Genomic DNA, 16,706 nt, shown 5'->3' with positions numbered 1-16,706 from the left:
CCCAATACCTCACACATGCTAGGCAAGCACTCTACTACTGAGCCACAACCCCAGCTGAGTATCCTTTGTTTAATTTTAAGCTATCTTGCAGCTTTCATTCTGTTTTTATATTATCTTTAGTATAAATTGAAATGTAATGAGGTAGACTAATTCTTGCATGTATGCCAGAAGGATGAATTGTAAACTTATTAAATGCTGCTTATGCTTGTGGAATCATTGAACATTCATCCTTTGGTCTGTCTCATCTTCAGAGCAATCAGAATATTTCATGAGTGGGAGGTCTAATTAAATTAGATGAATATGACAAATTCAGTAGTAATGTGATGTTCTGGAAAATATGTTGTGTTTTGGATTCTAATTTTTGCATTTTATTTGTATTACAGATTCTGAAGAATATTTCTGTGTAAAAAGAATTTTCTCAGGTGGAGATCAAAGCTTTTCACATTACTCTAGTCCCCAGGTAATAATAGTCATGTAAATTATTTAGCTAAATAATTAAAAAAATTTTTTTTCATTTGTTCTTCTTAGTTATACATGACAGTAGAATGTATTTTGACATACTATACATACACAGAGTTGTATATGATGTGGAGTTAACATTGGTTGTATATTTATATAGAAGAACATAGGAATGTAATGTCCAATTTATTCATATGAATGTAATGTCCAATTTATTCTAATGTCTTTCCTATTCTCATCCCCTCCCTTCCCTTCATTCCCTTTTGTCTAATCCAGTGAACTTCTGTTCTCCCTTTCCCTCTTGTTGTGTGTTAGCATTCACATATGAGATCATTTGGGATTTGTTTTTTTGGGGATTGGCTTATTTCACTTGGCATGATAGTCTCCAGTTCCATCCATTTACCAGCAAATGCCAAAATTTCATTCTTTTATGGCTGTAGCTCAATAATTTCGAGGAAGTTTTAAAACACTTAATGTTCTTTACATGTTACAGAGTAGTTACTTTAATTTTTATCCAAGTCTGCAAAATTTATATTTTGATCTATAGGCTAAGTTTTTTGTTTCATGTGTTTACTGGAGATTAACTTTTGTTAAAAAATATATAATAGGAGGTTCTTAGATTTGAATTATAGATAACACCCCTTCCCTTTGACTAATCTCCTTAATTTTATAATTTAGACTTGTGGGCCACCAGATGACTTCAGATGTCCAGATCCTTCAAAGCAGATCTGGACAGTGAATGAAGCTCTTATTCAAAAATGGCTAAGCTATCCCTCTGGAAGGTTTCCTGTGGAGATAGCCAAGTAAGGAAAGCATATTACCTACACAAAGACAAACTCAACTTCTCAACCTTGTGGTAGAGTAACCTTTACTGGGAATTTTCATTTCAGTATTAATTTCATTGAAGTTCACTCACTGCATGGTTTATATGTATAAAAATTTAAATATTTATAATTTTCATAATGAGTATTTTTTTAAGAATTTAAACTTTATTTTGTTTGTTGTTTATTTGTTTTTTTATGTGGTGCTGAAGATTGAACTCAGGGCCTCACCCATCCCTAGGCAAGCACTCTACTACTGAGCTACAACCACAGCCCATAATGAATCTTTTTAAAGATCTCATTTAAATTTGTACAAGTTTCAGAAATTTGTAAAAGTTTCAATTCTACTGTAGATATGTTAAATGATAAACTGTGGAATTAGCTATTTTGGGATTTGAAATATGTCCCCTTTGACGACATAATAATCACTCTTAATTTTTATACTCTCTGAAAGACTTGAATACTCCTTTTTTCTTGAATATTGTGCTTATAAATTAATTTGTCTAGTAGCGGTCAATGACAGACCTCTGTTATTTGGTCAGTGTACTGCCCTGGTCCCATGAGATTATAATGGAGCTAAAAAATTTCTGTTGTCTAGTGACATTGTAGCTGTCATAACACAATGCATCACTTGTGTTTGTGGTGATGTTGGTGTAAACACTGCATTGCCAGTTACATACAAGTATAGCACATTTACTTATGTACAGTGGGTAATAACTTGATAATAAATGACTGTTATTAGTGTATATGTTTACTATACTGTGCCTTTTATTGTTACTTTAGAGTTTACAGTACAACAGTATGTTATGCTACATTGTCAGCAATTTCATACATCTTGTATTTGCTGAGTATCTAGAGTGCATCACTCTTTATTGTGCTTTATTTAATCTTGAGTGGTTTTGTCAATCATAGTCCTAAGAGCAATAGGCTATGGATATACACTATATAGCCTAGGTATGTAGTAGGCTATGATGAATTGTTGAATGCCCCATTTCTCAGAACATGCCCTTTTGTTAAATGATGTATGACTATTTAAGCTGTTTTGTTATTTTAGATGTCTGAAAATTTTCTGAAAATCTCAGTGTAGGCCTGAAAAATAGCACCCACGGTTACCAAATATTCAGGGTTATCCAGTGACCAAGATTATCATTATACCATGTAGAATTTTACAAATTAAATGTGCATGCTTAAAAAAAACACTTAAGAACATTGGCCAGGGACAGTGGCATATACCTTCAATTCAAGCTACTCTGGAGGATAAGGCAGGAGGATTGTAAACTTGAGGCCAGCGGGGAAGTTCAGGGAGATCCTGTCTCAAAAGGACTAGGGAGTGGAATTCATGCTTAGCATAGGTGAGGCCCTGGGTTCAAACCCCAGTTCTGCAAAAAATAATGTAAGAATATCATATTTGTTTGATAAATTAGAAGATGAAAAGCACATTTGAGAAAATTAGGGCATACGATTATACCTTTTCAAACATTACATAATCTTCAGTAAGTTACATAATTCTGATTCATTTTAATTGGGTGTTGTTTAGAGGAGTACTCTGTACCGTTAAATATTAGATTGACTGTTCATTTTCATTTCTGTAAAAAATGGCAAACAAAAATCATTTTTTGTGACTTTTTAAAAAAATTTCTTTTTAGTGAGATAGATGGAACATTTTCTTCATCTGGTTGCCTAAATGGAAGTTTTCTAGCTGTTAGGTAAGTGGCAATTCCTTGGTTTGCTGAAACTTTTTAAATTTATTGTATTAAATATATATTAAGGTGAATAATGTTAAAAAAGGTTTTTTTTTTTAATTGTCATTTTTTTCTTCTTTAGCAATGATGATCACTATAGAACAGGTACCAGGTTTCCAGGGGTTGATATGAATGCTGCTAGGCTTTTGTTCCACAAACTTATACAACCTGATCATCCTCAGATATCTCAACAGGTTTGTTTTTAAAAGTATTTCATTTTTATAATATTTAGCTGAGGTTTTGATTCCATGTTATTTTATGTGTTGTAACCTAATTAACTTCACTGTTTCATGGACTCCTTATGATGTCCTTCATGTAATTTTATTACATGCACTAATAGAAGAATTAAAATTGGACTTCATTTTATAGCATTTGTAATTTAGCTGTGAGAGATCTGTGTATCTTTCCAAATATTAATAGATTCTGAATTAATATCATTGTTTTGGTTGAGTCTGTTTATGATTATAGAGGTAGAGTATTTATTAGACTTTCACACAAGATTTTTAAAGTTATCTTGGCAGTGCTTAGGCATTAATTTTCATTGTGCTCCATGGTACATTTATTGTATGATATTGTCTTATCTTTTTATTTCTTCACCTTTTCATGTTTGCTATAATACCATTTTTTAAGTGAATTCATTTTAAATGAAGTAGGTTTTACTTTTTGTCAAAATATAGGTGGCAGCTAGTTTGGAAAAGAATCTTATACCTAAACTGACTAGCTCATTACCTGATGTTGAAGCATTGAGGTTTTATCTTACTCTACCAGAATGTCCTCTGATGAGTGATTCCAACAATTTCACAACAATAGCAATTCCCTTTGGTACAGCTCTTGTGAACCTAGAAAAGGCACCACTGAAAGTACTCGGTAAGAATTTCAGTATTTTTTCTTTTGAAATCTTTTCTCTTTAAATGAAAAATGCTGATAAGTTCTTTTTGCTGTTTGACATTTTGTTACCTTTCTTTTTTGACATAGTTCTACAGGGAAAAATAAAGCTATTTTTCCTTTTGTCGATTTTTTTTCTAGTCATTTGCTTCTAATTGTTGGAGTTGCTGAAAGCAAAACTTGTTAGATACAGAATTTTAATTAAACATAACAGCAGACTTGGTATCAAGAAAGAAAAATTGTTATCTTTATTTCTCTCCCTCATTGCCTTGAGTGATCTTGCTATTAAAGAAGTAAACGAGGAAGAAACAATTAAAACTGAATAAACATGGGTTTTATATCATCCTTGAACCCTGATGGTCAACCCTTTGCCTCATGTTTTCTTTGCTTGCTGATTTCCTAATGTTTGATTTTATTTTTCTGCTTGTAGACAAGATTTTATTCCTCATCTAATCTAGCAGTTCTGTCTCTATTTGCTGTTTTTTTTGGGCTAACCTTTTCTCACTTTAATCGTTCTAAATTATATGGATTTCATTTCTGACTCCTAATCTTTATAGTTTGCTTGCTACATTTAATCCATTGCTTTCCTTTCTGATAGTATTTGCTAAATATATGGAGTGGAAATAAATGAGTAATAAAATAAGTACAAGAGCTTTTAAGATGGCGGGTGAGCAGAGGAAGCAACAAGCAAGGGATGGAATACTGGAATCTGAGGAAATTAGCTAGTAATAGAAGAGTGAAGTAGGAATTCATATTATTTCCCTATTTCAGAAGATTTCTTTTTCCCTACTTGATTCATGAGATTGTAATATTTATAGTTAGGAACAACAAATTGTGAATGTGGAAAACGACATACATGTTACAACTTTACATTATTAAGTTTCCAGGAGTTTCTTGCATTGTAAAATTGGTGCTATACAACATTTCAGCTTTATAGTAAGCTGAGAGAGAAAATGTGGAAAGATCCATAAATATTAGAGCAAAATCATTTTAAACATCAAAATTCTGATAACAAAAACACTGTAATAACTGGTTTTAATATTAGGTACAGGTATATGGTGGATTTTAAAACATAATGTAGGAAACTAATAGTGTAAATTCATAGGCTTTTTATACTTTATTTTTTCTTTGAGCACTTTTATGGACAGTATATTTTAACTTGGTGGTGTTTGGGTTGGGGGGTGTTGGACACTGTAGACATGTTATATAAAATATTGCTATGTGCACCTTCTTGGGATTTTCAAAGGGTTAAAGAATCCCTGCTTTAGAAGAAAGTCAGTATGGTTTTGAAAATTGTGAATTTTTTTATTCATTTTATTTGCATGTTCACCCTTTAATAACAGAAAACTGGTGGTCAATACTTGAACCTCCACTATTCTTCAAGATAGTAGAACTTTTTAAGGAAGTTGTGGTACATCTTTTGAAACTCTACAAGATCGGCATTCCCCCTTCTGAAAGAAGAATTTTCAACAGTTTTCTTCATACTGCATTAAAGGTTTTAGAAATATTACATAGGGTATGTCCAATAGTTCCTTTATTTTTCTCTTTTCCCATTCCTACTAACAGATTGATAATGTTCATTTTAACATTAATATATTACATATTTAGATTGGCATAAAATATAAAAATTTGGAAACATTTGTAGTTTGTTTTAAATGAAATAGTATATCTGTACTTCAGAGTTTTGGTCTTACTTCAATAGGCATTTATAAATAACTTGTTTATAGTTGGGCAGAACAATAGCATACTAATGAATTAGAATTCTTATATTTTTCTTGTGAAGAACATAATTTGTTTAATAATACTTTTTTTGTTAGTTATAAGTGGTTCTCATATGAAAAAGAGTGGGCCTAGTTCTTTTTATGAATATTTAAGCTTATGGTTCTTTTGCTATTAGATACTAAAGGCCTCAAAGTAGAATGTTTCATTTGAAACAAATGACTAATTTGAAATTGGAACCATATGTAATTCATTAATTTGCCTATTGTTCTTTCCTGCCCTTCTTCCCAGTGTAAGAAATAGTACCCTTTACACTTGTAGCAGTACAGTTATATGAAGAAGTAGAATCTCAGCTGTTTCATTAAAGATGGATTTGAGTCATCCCTGACAGTTGGTAGGTATATCTTTGTTATGCCATTTGGTATTTTTGAGTTATTACTTAGATGAGACATGACCTAAGGGAGAAGCATTTGTTTCTAGCCTATAAAGTGACTGAAAACCTCAGATGAATCTTTAATCTTTAGTTTCTTTTCCTTAACAGCTTCTTTTGTATTTCCAGATTCTTCTTGCCTAGTGATCAGGTAAATAATAAGGGGATAAAGGAGATAGTTCTTTTGTTCTCTGTAAGAAAAAAGCCTTATGGATAATTTATTTTCCTTTTTATTCTTTTAGTGAAGCTCCCGAGTATTTTTCTCAACTGCTTAACTTTCTGAACTTTTTCCTTTTTTAGTATGTCTGAGATTCCTAGAGAAAACTAATTTCTCATTATAATTAAAGAAATGAAAGCCATTTCTTTCCTAGAGAACAGGTCATTGCCCAGAACACAGCTTTCTTGCAGCATATCAGGGTCTGGGTCTGCAGCAAACTGCTGTAATGAGGATACTCTTAACTTCATGGGATGGGTCTCTCCCTTTCCATATACCTTTTGCCTAGGATTCAAGATTTTTTTTCTTTCCTCTGAACAACTTCTTCCTACTATATCTGCAAACCATTTCTTTTCAGGTGGACCTATTCATAAGTGATTACTCAGTCTGTTTGTCTTCGTTGTTTACTCATCTTTATTATTCCCCCTTTTAAAAATACTATTTTTCCTTAGCTGTGGCTTTTTCCACAAGAAAAAGAGAAGGGAGGATCAGGGGAGGAAATCAAACATTTTGTCTTTCATAACTACAGAAGGGACTTGAATAAGTAACTTATTTGCCTAGCTCAGAAACCTCAATCTCTACCAAGGAAGAAAGATACAGAGTTCTATTTCTAAAGGCTTTTTTTTTTGGGCGGGGGGGTGTAAGATTAAAATCTGGAGTCAGGCAACACTTTATTCCATGGAATAGAATAAGTATTCCTCAGTAACCTTTTTGATGGAACCATACTAGGATCCAGTTTTTTGTTAGGTTAATTTTCCCTTCACCTTCAACTAACATGTATTGCTTGCTAACAATGTCCAGAATTGGAACCTCTTCTGTGTGCGCACTTTGTATATATTACTCATTTAACTTTTGAAAACCCCATAGTGTTGGTATTTTGCCCATTTTTAGACTGGAAAATGAATCTGAACATTAAAGATCATGAACCAGTGAGTAGCACAATTGAAATATAAATCCGTATCTACTTCCAGTGTCCCTGCTGGATCCAATGTTTCTCTGTCTTAGCATATACAGTAACATGTTTAGGAAGGGGATTTGCTTTTATGTTAAACCTCTCAAACTTCTGGATGGCAGATACTATAGTGTTATGTTATGGGACCTGGATTAGGAATCAGAAGATCAAGGTTTTAATCCTTTTTTATGCTGCTTCATACCAGTGTGATTTTTGAACAAGTATTTCTCTTCATCATATATGTAAATGAACAGTTATATACAAAGTAATTAAAATACCAACCCCAATAGTTTTCTAGGATTGATGTATGGTTTAAATATTATAATATATGTATGTTGTTATACATTCCAAAGTCAGTGATTTCATTATCACACATCACTATTTGGGTGGAAAACCACTTATTTTGATTTGATTTATTGGGTTAAAAGGAAAGTGGGTTCTTGTTATTAAATACTTTAAAGCAGAATAATACTGGTTGAATCAGAGTCTTTCTCTCTCCCTCTCCCTCTCCCTCTCCCTCTTCCTCTCCCTCTCCCTCTTCCTCTCCCTCTCCCTCTTCCTCTCCCTCTCCCCACCCTCTGTCTTTGGTATTGGGGATTGACCCCAGGGATGCTTTGCTACTGAGCTATATTCCCACCCCTTTTTATATTTTGAGACAGGGTCTCACTAAGATGCTGATGCTGGCCTCAAAGTTGTAATCCTCCTGCCTCAGCTTCCTGAATTGCTGTGATTGCAGTTGTGTGCTACCATGCCTGGCTGGGATGAATTTCTTAAGCATCTCCTTCTGGATGTCCTTAATGCAGTCAGTTAGTTATCTTGACCTCGTACTTTAGAGAAAACTTGGCTTCATCCTATTCTACCATAAATAAATACCTATGGATAATTAGCCACCAGGGATGATTCATTTTCATCTTTAAAGAAACCCAAGTTACTTATCAGAAACTTTTTTTTTTGAGACACTCTCTGACAACCGTATACATTATGTTTGACAACCATATACATTCTTCTTTCTGCTCCATGGTTAAGAATTAGGGGAAAATTCCACTGTTTCCTTCTTGACCTAACCCTGGAGCAGGATTAGAAACTAGAAACTGCATATTGTGTTTCCTGTTCATTATAGGTTATGTGGATGTTCTTGTTCCTCCCATATGTCATGTCCTTTGGAAAGCTTTTGAATTAAAAATCATTTCCTGTGCTCCAAATGGCATCATAAGAAAAAATACCTTTGGTACCTGCTGTCAGGAATGGACATATCAGAAATAAGTTTACTGGCAAGTAATTGTGTTATTTCTGAGTTTTCACACAGGACATTGTAGTGATACTAGTATGACAAAAGAAAAGCCTTATACTATCTGTCCAGCTTAGTTGCTATATATTGTGCTGATCTTCTAAATCAGTGATTTTTTTCAAACTTTTTTTTTCTTTTGCAAGGACCTCTTAAATAATATATGTACTCAATATACCACCCCTGAACTGAAGTTTGTAAACCAGGATTCTAAATTGTAATTAAAATATTAAATAAAAGTATTATAGTAAAACATATACAGATTTTATGTATTTTAAGTAGTAATTCTGAATGTATAGATTGTTTTGAACTTCTGCCATGTGATCTCTTCTGTTTTTATTTTGTGAATATTTATTGAGTGCCTACTGTATGCTTATCATTATATTAGATAATAGGGATGCAATGATAACTAAAAGATGTGATTTCTGCCCTTGTTGAGCTTATAAAATCAAGGGGAGTTGTACATATACAAGTAAATAAACATTTATGGTATACATGGTAAGTGCTTGATTAGGAAAAATGTAGGTTGCTAACTCTGAATGGTTAAGGAAGGCTTCTTGGGATAAAGGATGTCTTGTTAATCATCTACCTATAGATTTTTATTCTATTTTTTGAAACTCTTGATTTTTATGTGTTAATTTGTAATGTATGTCTTCTGGGATTAATCTTATGTTCCATATCTGATTTTCCTATTTTAAAAGCAGTGTTAATTAGTTTTCTCTTTAGTTATCAAATCAGTGGATCTGAATTAACTACCAGCCAGAAGCTTTTCACAAGTCTTAAGTTTGAAATTAATCTGTTTTTGAAGCAAACCTGTTTTTTATCATTAATTTTAATTCTAATATATTAGCATTTCTCTTAAGAAAACTTACATAGCCAATATCCACAAGATATGCAGACTGCCAATTACAGCATAGTTTCTTTCCTTTTAGGAGAAAATATTAAAATATTAAGGATAAAATATATATACTAGTTCAATGGAATGTGAATGATCCAGGGTCATTAAATTTTAGAGTGACTAATGTGATTTAAATGTGATTAGAAGCATATATTTATAAATTTGAATATGGGGAGGGAAACCATTGTGTTTTGTATAATTGTTGGGCGTCTTATTTTTATTTTTTGGAAAAGGAGTTTGGCTAATGATTTTAGTTGTTTAAAGCAAAATACTAAAACCTCTAGGGCCTGATAGTAAATATTTTATGTTTTGCAAGACATACAGTTTTTGTGTCTCAGTTCTGCTGTAGACAGCATGTAAGTGGATGGGTATGGATGTTTTTCAGTAAAACATTATTTATGAAAACAGTGGGTGATATGTAGGCCACAAATGGTTGTTTGCTGAACTCTTGCTCTATGATGAAGATTTTGATCATAAAGTAGGTGCCTTTGTTTTATTTGAAAAGCCAGTGATAGAACTTTCACTCTAGTCTCTTTCTTCCAGATGAGTACCTTAGCCACAGTAAAAAATTAATCAAAACAGTGAACAAAAAAAAAAAAAAAAAAAAAAAGCTCAAAATGCTTTTGTCACCGAATAGAGTGGTGACAAAAATCAACTTTGTACTAAAAATAGTGTTATTGTCTGTTCTTAAATTGGGTTATCTGTACTTAAAAGAGTAAGCCAAAGAAGCAACCATTTTAAACATTCATAAAAAGAAGAAATGTGCTAAATATATATTATATGCATTTATATATGCAGATATGGACATATTTTAGCAATTAGAGAGTATGAATTAAGAATGCATTGTATGAGAGATGCTAATATAGTTCAGTCATAGATTGTGTACTTATTATGAAACACTCAGCTTCAGCCCCCAGCATTGAGGGTATGGGGAACGCTTGATGTTAGAGAGGCTTGTGACTCTTCCTTATGTGACCTAGGTTGACTTGATTGAATTCTTAGTATACTCATCTATATGATAATAATAATAGTTTCTATTTCATGGGATTATTTAAGTGAGTTTGGGTACAGAAGATGTACTTGTATTTCATAAGACAGCTATCATTATTGGAACATAAAGTTTGAGTGAATTTCAAGGTAAAGTTTAATTTCATTCAAAATTTTAGCTTGCCATCTTGATATGAAGGGTAAAGACCTGACATTCCTCCTCCCCTCTCCAGGCAGGAAGTAGTAGTGGTATAAGGTATATATGTGTTATTTTCCTTTGGACTTCAGAACAAAAGGTTGAAAAACATGGAAATTTTATAAACTGTTCTTTTTACCAAAAATTTGGACAACACATTTCAATAAAAATTCACAGACATACAGATGGGTAAACTATATACATATTTCTTATTTGTCCAAATGTTCATTTCATATTTATTGAGCACTGTTTGGACACTGGCATTGTCTGGTTAGATTTACACCTCTACTAGATAATTTCTTTGGTTCCTGTTCAGACATTGCTTAGTTGATTTAGTTAGTATGTATGTGAATTTCGGGAAAAAAAATGTAAAGTTGCTTTTGTTATTTCCCATAGGAAACTCAGCTAGTTTAGTTTGATGTTAGATCAACTTTCTTTATTTCTTTTGATAATTTATTTTTCTTTTCCTGAGTAAAACATCTCTCATGTTAGTATTTGAATCATTGTTTTACTCCTTACCTCACTTTTTTAGGCTGTTGCCACAGTGAGGTAAGGAGTAAAACAAAATGATTCAAATACTAACATGAATCATTTTGCTGTCTCCTTTAAGGAAAAGGGTGCTCAGTTAGGTCTTTGAGGTAAATTTTTCTCTTGAGCGATTTTGATAGCCCTCCAATTACTTAAAAACAGTTTGATACCAAATTCCTTATCCTTCCCAGCTCCTACTCTTGCCCCACCAAGATTGACTTCTTTCCTGGCCTGTGTAATTGTATGTGTATTACCAGCTTCCGCTGCCCTTTTATTGAAGGGTTAAAATATTAAAGTTGTCTTTAACCCTTCACTTGACTTTTCTATTCATTTAACTACCATCACTTCTCCATTTTTAAAAATTTATTTATTTATTTGGTATTGGGGGTTGAGGCAGGGGCATTCACCACACTGAGTTATGTCTTTGGTCATTTTTCTGTTTTTTACTTTGAGACAGGGTTTCACTAAATTGCTGAGGCTGGCCTCGAACTCATAATCTTCTTGCCTCAGTCTCCCCAGTAGTTGGAATTATAGGAATGTGCCATCACACCTAGCTTCCATTTATTCTATCACTTGACTCAAACCTTATTTCCCCATGTATTGGTTCTTGCCACAATATGCTCTACAACAAAACATGCCCAAACTCAATGAATAGTGAGCATTTATTCTAATTCTTACTAGAGTGAACTGTGTTTTGGCCTGAAACCTAGACTGTTTAGCTCATCCTAGCTTCTAGCAGCACTTTTGGTCCAGTTTTGAACCATGTAGTTTTCCTGTTCCGTGGACCAGCAGTTCATCTGTGGCAAATATATATAAATTTTGTCTCCTTTAGTTCATGTTATTCTCTGCCTAAAATGGTCTCCATCAAACTTTACTTCTTGACATCCTTTTTACTTTCCCTCTTCATTTATTTATATTTCATTTTATTTCAAGTTAGTATTTTGTAATAAAATATTAAAAGACAAATAAAATTAACATCTGTATGCTTCCTTTCTAGATTTAGCAGTTAACTTGCTGTCAAGATTTGTTTTTCTCTATTATATATACATTTTCATAAATCATTTTAAAGTATAAAGCAGATATCACCCTTTAATACTTCAGCATTTGCTAAGAATACAGGCATTTTTCTAATAATAGTGGTATCATTCAAGGAATTTATAGTCCTAGAATATCATCTATCCAGGGATATTTAAATTTTCTTATTTGTAATAATTTTTTTTCAATCAATTGTTTAAAAACTAGAGTCCGGTTAATTTCATTGTTTGCATTTGTTTGTTCAATCTTGTTATGCTCTTTTCCAATCCACAAACATGTATATCTCTTCATTTATTTAGGTCTCTTTATTTTCTCTCAACAATGTATTGTAGTTTTCAGAGGTCTTTTACATTTTTTAAAAAGTCACTCCTAAGCTGAGCGTGGTAGTGTATACCTATAATTGTAAACACCTGAGAGACCAAGGCAGTAGAATCGCAAGTTTGAGGCCAGCCTTGTTAACTTAGTATGAGACCATCTCAAAATAAAAAGTAAAAAAGGGTAAAGGATGTAGCTGGGTGGTAAAGTACTGCAAATACATAAATAATTTAAATATATAAATAATCCCCAGTATTGCAAATACATAAATAATTTAAAAATTAAAAATTATTTGTAAATGTTTTATGTTCTTGACTGTATTGTAAATAATTGTTTTTATTTTCAGTTGCTTATTGCTAGTATGGAGATATTCAGTTGAATTTTTGAATATTGAATTTTCACCCTGTGGTATGGTTAAATAATTATTTCCTTATAGATTGATTTGAATTTGAGCACACAGTCATGTTATCTTCTTGCCATATATATATTTTGTGTGGGGGGATGGTTGGATTCTGCTCCATCCACCCCAACCCTTACCATAATTACCAGGGATTCTAATACAATATGAATTATTGATTACAGTGGTCATCCTTGCCTATTTCCCATATCTTTGAAATAATTAAATACTTCACCTGTATTTCGAATACTTTAACTGTAGGGGTTTGTTTTTTGATTTTTGGTAGGTGGCTTTGACTATTTGAAGAAGTTTCCTTCTGTTCTGGTTTGATGGATGTGTTTATTATGAATGCATAATATTGAATTTTATCAGATGCTTTTTCTGCATCAAGATGATTAAATCAACCTTGCTCTATAGAAATGAATTCCACTTTAGCATTATGTGTTATACTTTATTGTTGGATTTAATTTGCTAATATTTTGTGTCACACCGTCTATGTTCATGAGGGATGTTGATCAGTAATTTTTATTTCTCCTATTGTCAGTTTTTGCTTTCAAAGTTATTCTGGCTTCAAAAAATGAATTAAGAAATGATCCCTCTTAAATAAAGAAAATATTGATATTATTTGTTCCTGACATGTTTGGTAGAGGACCAGTAGTTTAGCTTAGTAGTAGAGGCTTGCCTAGCATACATACACCTTGGGTTTGATCCCCAGCACTGAAAGAAAAAAAAAAACCGATTCATTTATTTATTTTTATGTGGTGCTGAGGATCGAACCCAGCACCTTGCACGTGCTAGGCGAGCACTGTACTGCTCAGCCCCAGCCCTAGCCCCATTGAGTCAGTTTTTATTGATATGACATCTATGTGATAAGATCTTTTTTATGCCTGGTAGTAGTAATTTGTGTCTCCTCTTTTTGTCAGTCTGGCCAGAGGCATATCATCTTTTTAAAAAACCTATTTACTTTTTTTCCTTCTGTTTTCTGTTTTCTCTTTCATTGATTTGTGTTTTCTTTCACTTGATTTGTCCTTAATTTTTTTTTTTTTTTAATGTCCTGCTTTACCAGCATCCCACAAATTTTGGTATGTTTTAGTTTTCAGTTCAAAATATTTTCCTAATATCCCTATCTTCTGGTTTCATCATCTGGGACATCTCTGAATCTGACTCTGTTGATTGTTTTGTTTCTAGACACTTTTTGTTTTGTTCTTTGTTTACTTGCTTTTTGGTATGTTTCATAAGTTTGAGTTGTAATAAAGTCCAAGCTGAAGTAAATTCAAAGCCTGTAAATGGGTACACCTCTTTCTGGCTGTTAGTGTGGCAATTAAGTCAGTCTAATCAGGAGTTAAGCTGGAATTGAGTATTTATTTGTTTATTTGTTTATTTGTTTATTTTAGTTACTGTAATTGCATCACAAGCCTCAGATTCCCCAGATATTGCTTTGGGTTTAGAGTAAAAGTGGGTGTCAAAGAGTTCTTTTCTAGTTCTGCTTGCCTGCTCCATAGAGGGATTTCTCTTCTCACTCTTCTCCCTCATCAGTAGTATACTTGAGTTGATTGTTACTTGGTGCTTTCAAGATTGGTAGAGGGGAGGGGAGAGAAAGTCTTCTTTTTCTTGCTCTTATTTAAATTATGTGTACCTGAATCTCAAGATGGGACTTAAGAGTGTGCCCCTCTTCCCTCTAGGAGCCAGATTCTTCTTTGCATCTTTAGTGTGTCTTGTGTGGAAGTGAGGTTATGAGGAATTTCCAAATATATTTTTTCTTACTGATTTTTAATTCCATTATGGACAGGGAACATATTTTATATACTTTGGATTGCTTTCTTTTGTTTGTTGGAGGGTATCTTCCCCACCCCGAAGTCTCACCATATGTATTCATGTTTTAAGAGTTTGCCAAAGAGGTGAGGGGAAACTACATGCAGATTTGGGGGCTTTCCCCTCTGGATTCCTTTCTATGATTTTTTTCCTTCCTCATTCTCTGGCCAGGCCAGCAGTCCCTATCTCTCTGACGTATGTATGGCTCCTCTCTGGTAAGATGTCTGTTTTCTGCCTGATCTCTTATCTCCTACTGCTCATGCTGATTTGGGAGTAAAATATGTTTTCTGTAGGTAATTAATTGTTTCCATGTCTTTTTTTTTTTTTTTTTTGCCTTATTTGGGCTGCTGTCCAGTATTTTTATGTATTTGCTTTATTATATATGGTCCAGAGTTTGTAAATTGTTTTTGTCAGATGGATTAATTACAAATTATTCTGCCATATCTACCCCCAGAATTCCTCTACTCTCTTTTAATTTGGAACAACTCTCTCCTTTCTATCCCCATTACCTTGACTTTTTATAAGTCCTGGCAAATAGTAAAAGTCCCACAATCTGGATTTCTCTGGTTGTTTTTTCATGGATGTAATTCCTTATATCTCCTCTGAACTGGAATTTAGATCACAAGAGTTGATTAAATTCAAGTTTTCTTTTGGTACATAAATGTTGTATATACTTCCTTTTTTGCACTATTATTAGAAACACAGCGTTTAATTATCCCAGTATTGTTAATGATTACTTTGATCACTTGGTTAAGGTCATTCTCTACATTGTAAAGAGTTATTTCTCCCTTTGTAATTATCAGGTAATCTGTGGGGTGATAATCTATACCCTCTTCATTTTTCACATCTTATCTATATGTCACCACTTAAAGTTTATTCTAATGAGATGTTAGATAGATTATGACACTTAACAAGCATTAGCTATTACTACTGTTATTTAAGTCCCTTACTCTAACCTGAAGTCCTTATAGTTTCTAGTTTATGCTAATATACCTTAATTATATATATTTTGTTCCATCTTATGGTTATAAAGATATTTACATCCCTCTTTTCTATTAGTTTTGTGTACTGAATACAGTTGTCACATCTATGAATATGGTAGCACTTAACTAGCATATTGCATATAGTAGGCACTCAGTAATTATTTTTTTACAGGAAGTGAAAATTAGCTAAGAAATCACCAAAGGCTTTTTCTAATTAAACATTTTTCAGTCTCTGTCATTGATTAAACTTAATTATACTTTTTTTTTTTTAGGTAAATGAGAAGGCAGGACAGATTATACAGTATGATAAATTTTATATCCATGAAGTACAAGAATTGATAGACATAAGGAATGATTATATCAATTGGGTCCAGCAGCAGGCCTATGGAATGGTATGTTTCCCATGCATTGTGTGATTTCATTTTTGTATGTCATTTGCTCTAATATGAAAGTAACGAGTGTTTTTGAAACACTCAAGTTTTTTCAGAGCTTATTTTTCAAATAAAAACACATTACAGTGGAGTAGCTATATTTGTAAGCAAACATCCTCCTCTTCTACCAAAGACAAAACAGAGACAGATTACATTTTTCTAAAGAAAAATGCAAATGTGACATGAATTTTCAACTCTCATTTGTTTTCTATGAACTTCTTGTTTCTCTAATGCTGAGAATACTAGAGTCTCTGATAATAGAACTCTAAGAAGGTGTTATTGTTGTGGGACCAGTGCTTCAAAATCAGAAGAAAACTCTAGGATTCTGTTTTCGATTTTTCCTTTTATGTGTTTAATTTTATTTTAGATTATTTATGTATATTATATATTGCATACTTCTTTGCATCTAGCTAAGTGTTTAATAAATAGACAATATTCCATTAAAATAGTAGCTTAACTTTATAAAACTTTAATTAGGCACATGTAATTTTAATTTAGAAATGGGTAAATAGCTAGATACAAAGAAGCTTTAATATTTATGTTTACTAGCCATTTTAATATACTTGATGTCAACTTTTCTGCTTCCAGAGCAGGTAATTTGTATCCAGTGGTTATAG

At 32.6% G+C, this 16,706-nt stretch overlaps 1 protein-coding gene across 8 annotated transcripts in view; it reads left to right on the top strand.

Annotated features, from left to right (window-relative positions):
• The window catches only part of HERC4 (HECT and RLD domain containing E3 ubiquitin protein ligase 4), a 118,377-nt gene that overhangs the window by 66,460 nt on the left and 35,211 nt on the right, over window positions 1-16,706 (top strand). For 7 of the 8 annotated variants that reach the window (XM_081267324.1, XM_081267323.1, XM_081267319.1 and 4 more), the window contains 7 exons: window positions 384-460; window positions 1,138-1,262; window positions 2,927-2,986; window positions 3,105-3,216; window positions 3,700-3,889; window positions 5,251-5,423; window positions 15,931-16,050. In XM_081267324.1, the coding sequence (XP_081123450.1) occupies window positions 384-460; window positions 1,138-1,262; window positions 2,927-2,986; window positions 3,105-3,216; window positions 3,700-3,889; window positions 5,251-5,423; window positions 15,931-16,050 (857 nt within the window). The remainder of the gene's footprint in view (window positions 1-383; window positions 461-1,137; window positions 1,263-2,926; window positions 2,987-3,104; window positions 3,217-3,699; window positions 3,890-5,250; window positions 5,424-15,930; window positions 16,051-16,706) is intronic. The other variant, XM_081267322.1, reaches the window with a different exon arrangement.

The sequence above is a fragment of the Spermophilus citellus genome, assembly GCF_964194105.1.
Source record: "Spermophilus citellus genome assembly, chromosome: 15".
Classification (NCBI taxonomy): domain Eukaryota; kingdom Metazoa; phylum Chordata; class Mammalia; order Rodentia; family Sciuridae; genus Spermophilus; species Spermophilus citellus.
This window is presented reverse-complemented; position numbering and strand designations above follow the sequence as displayed.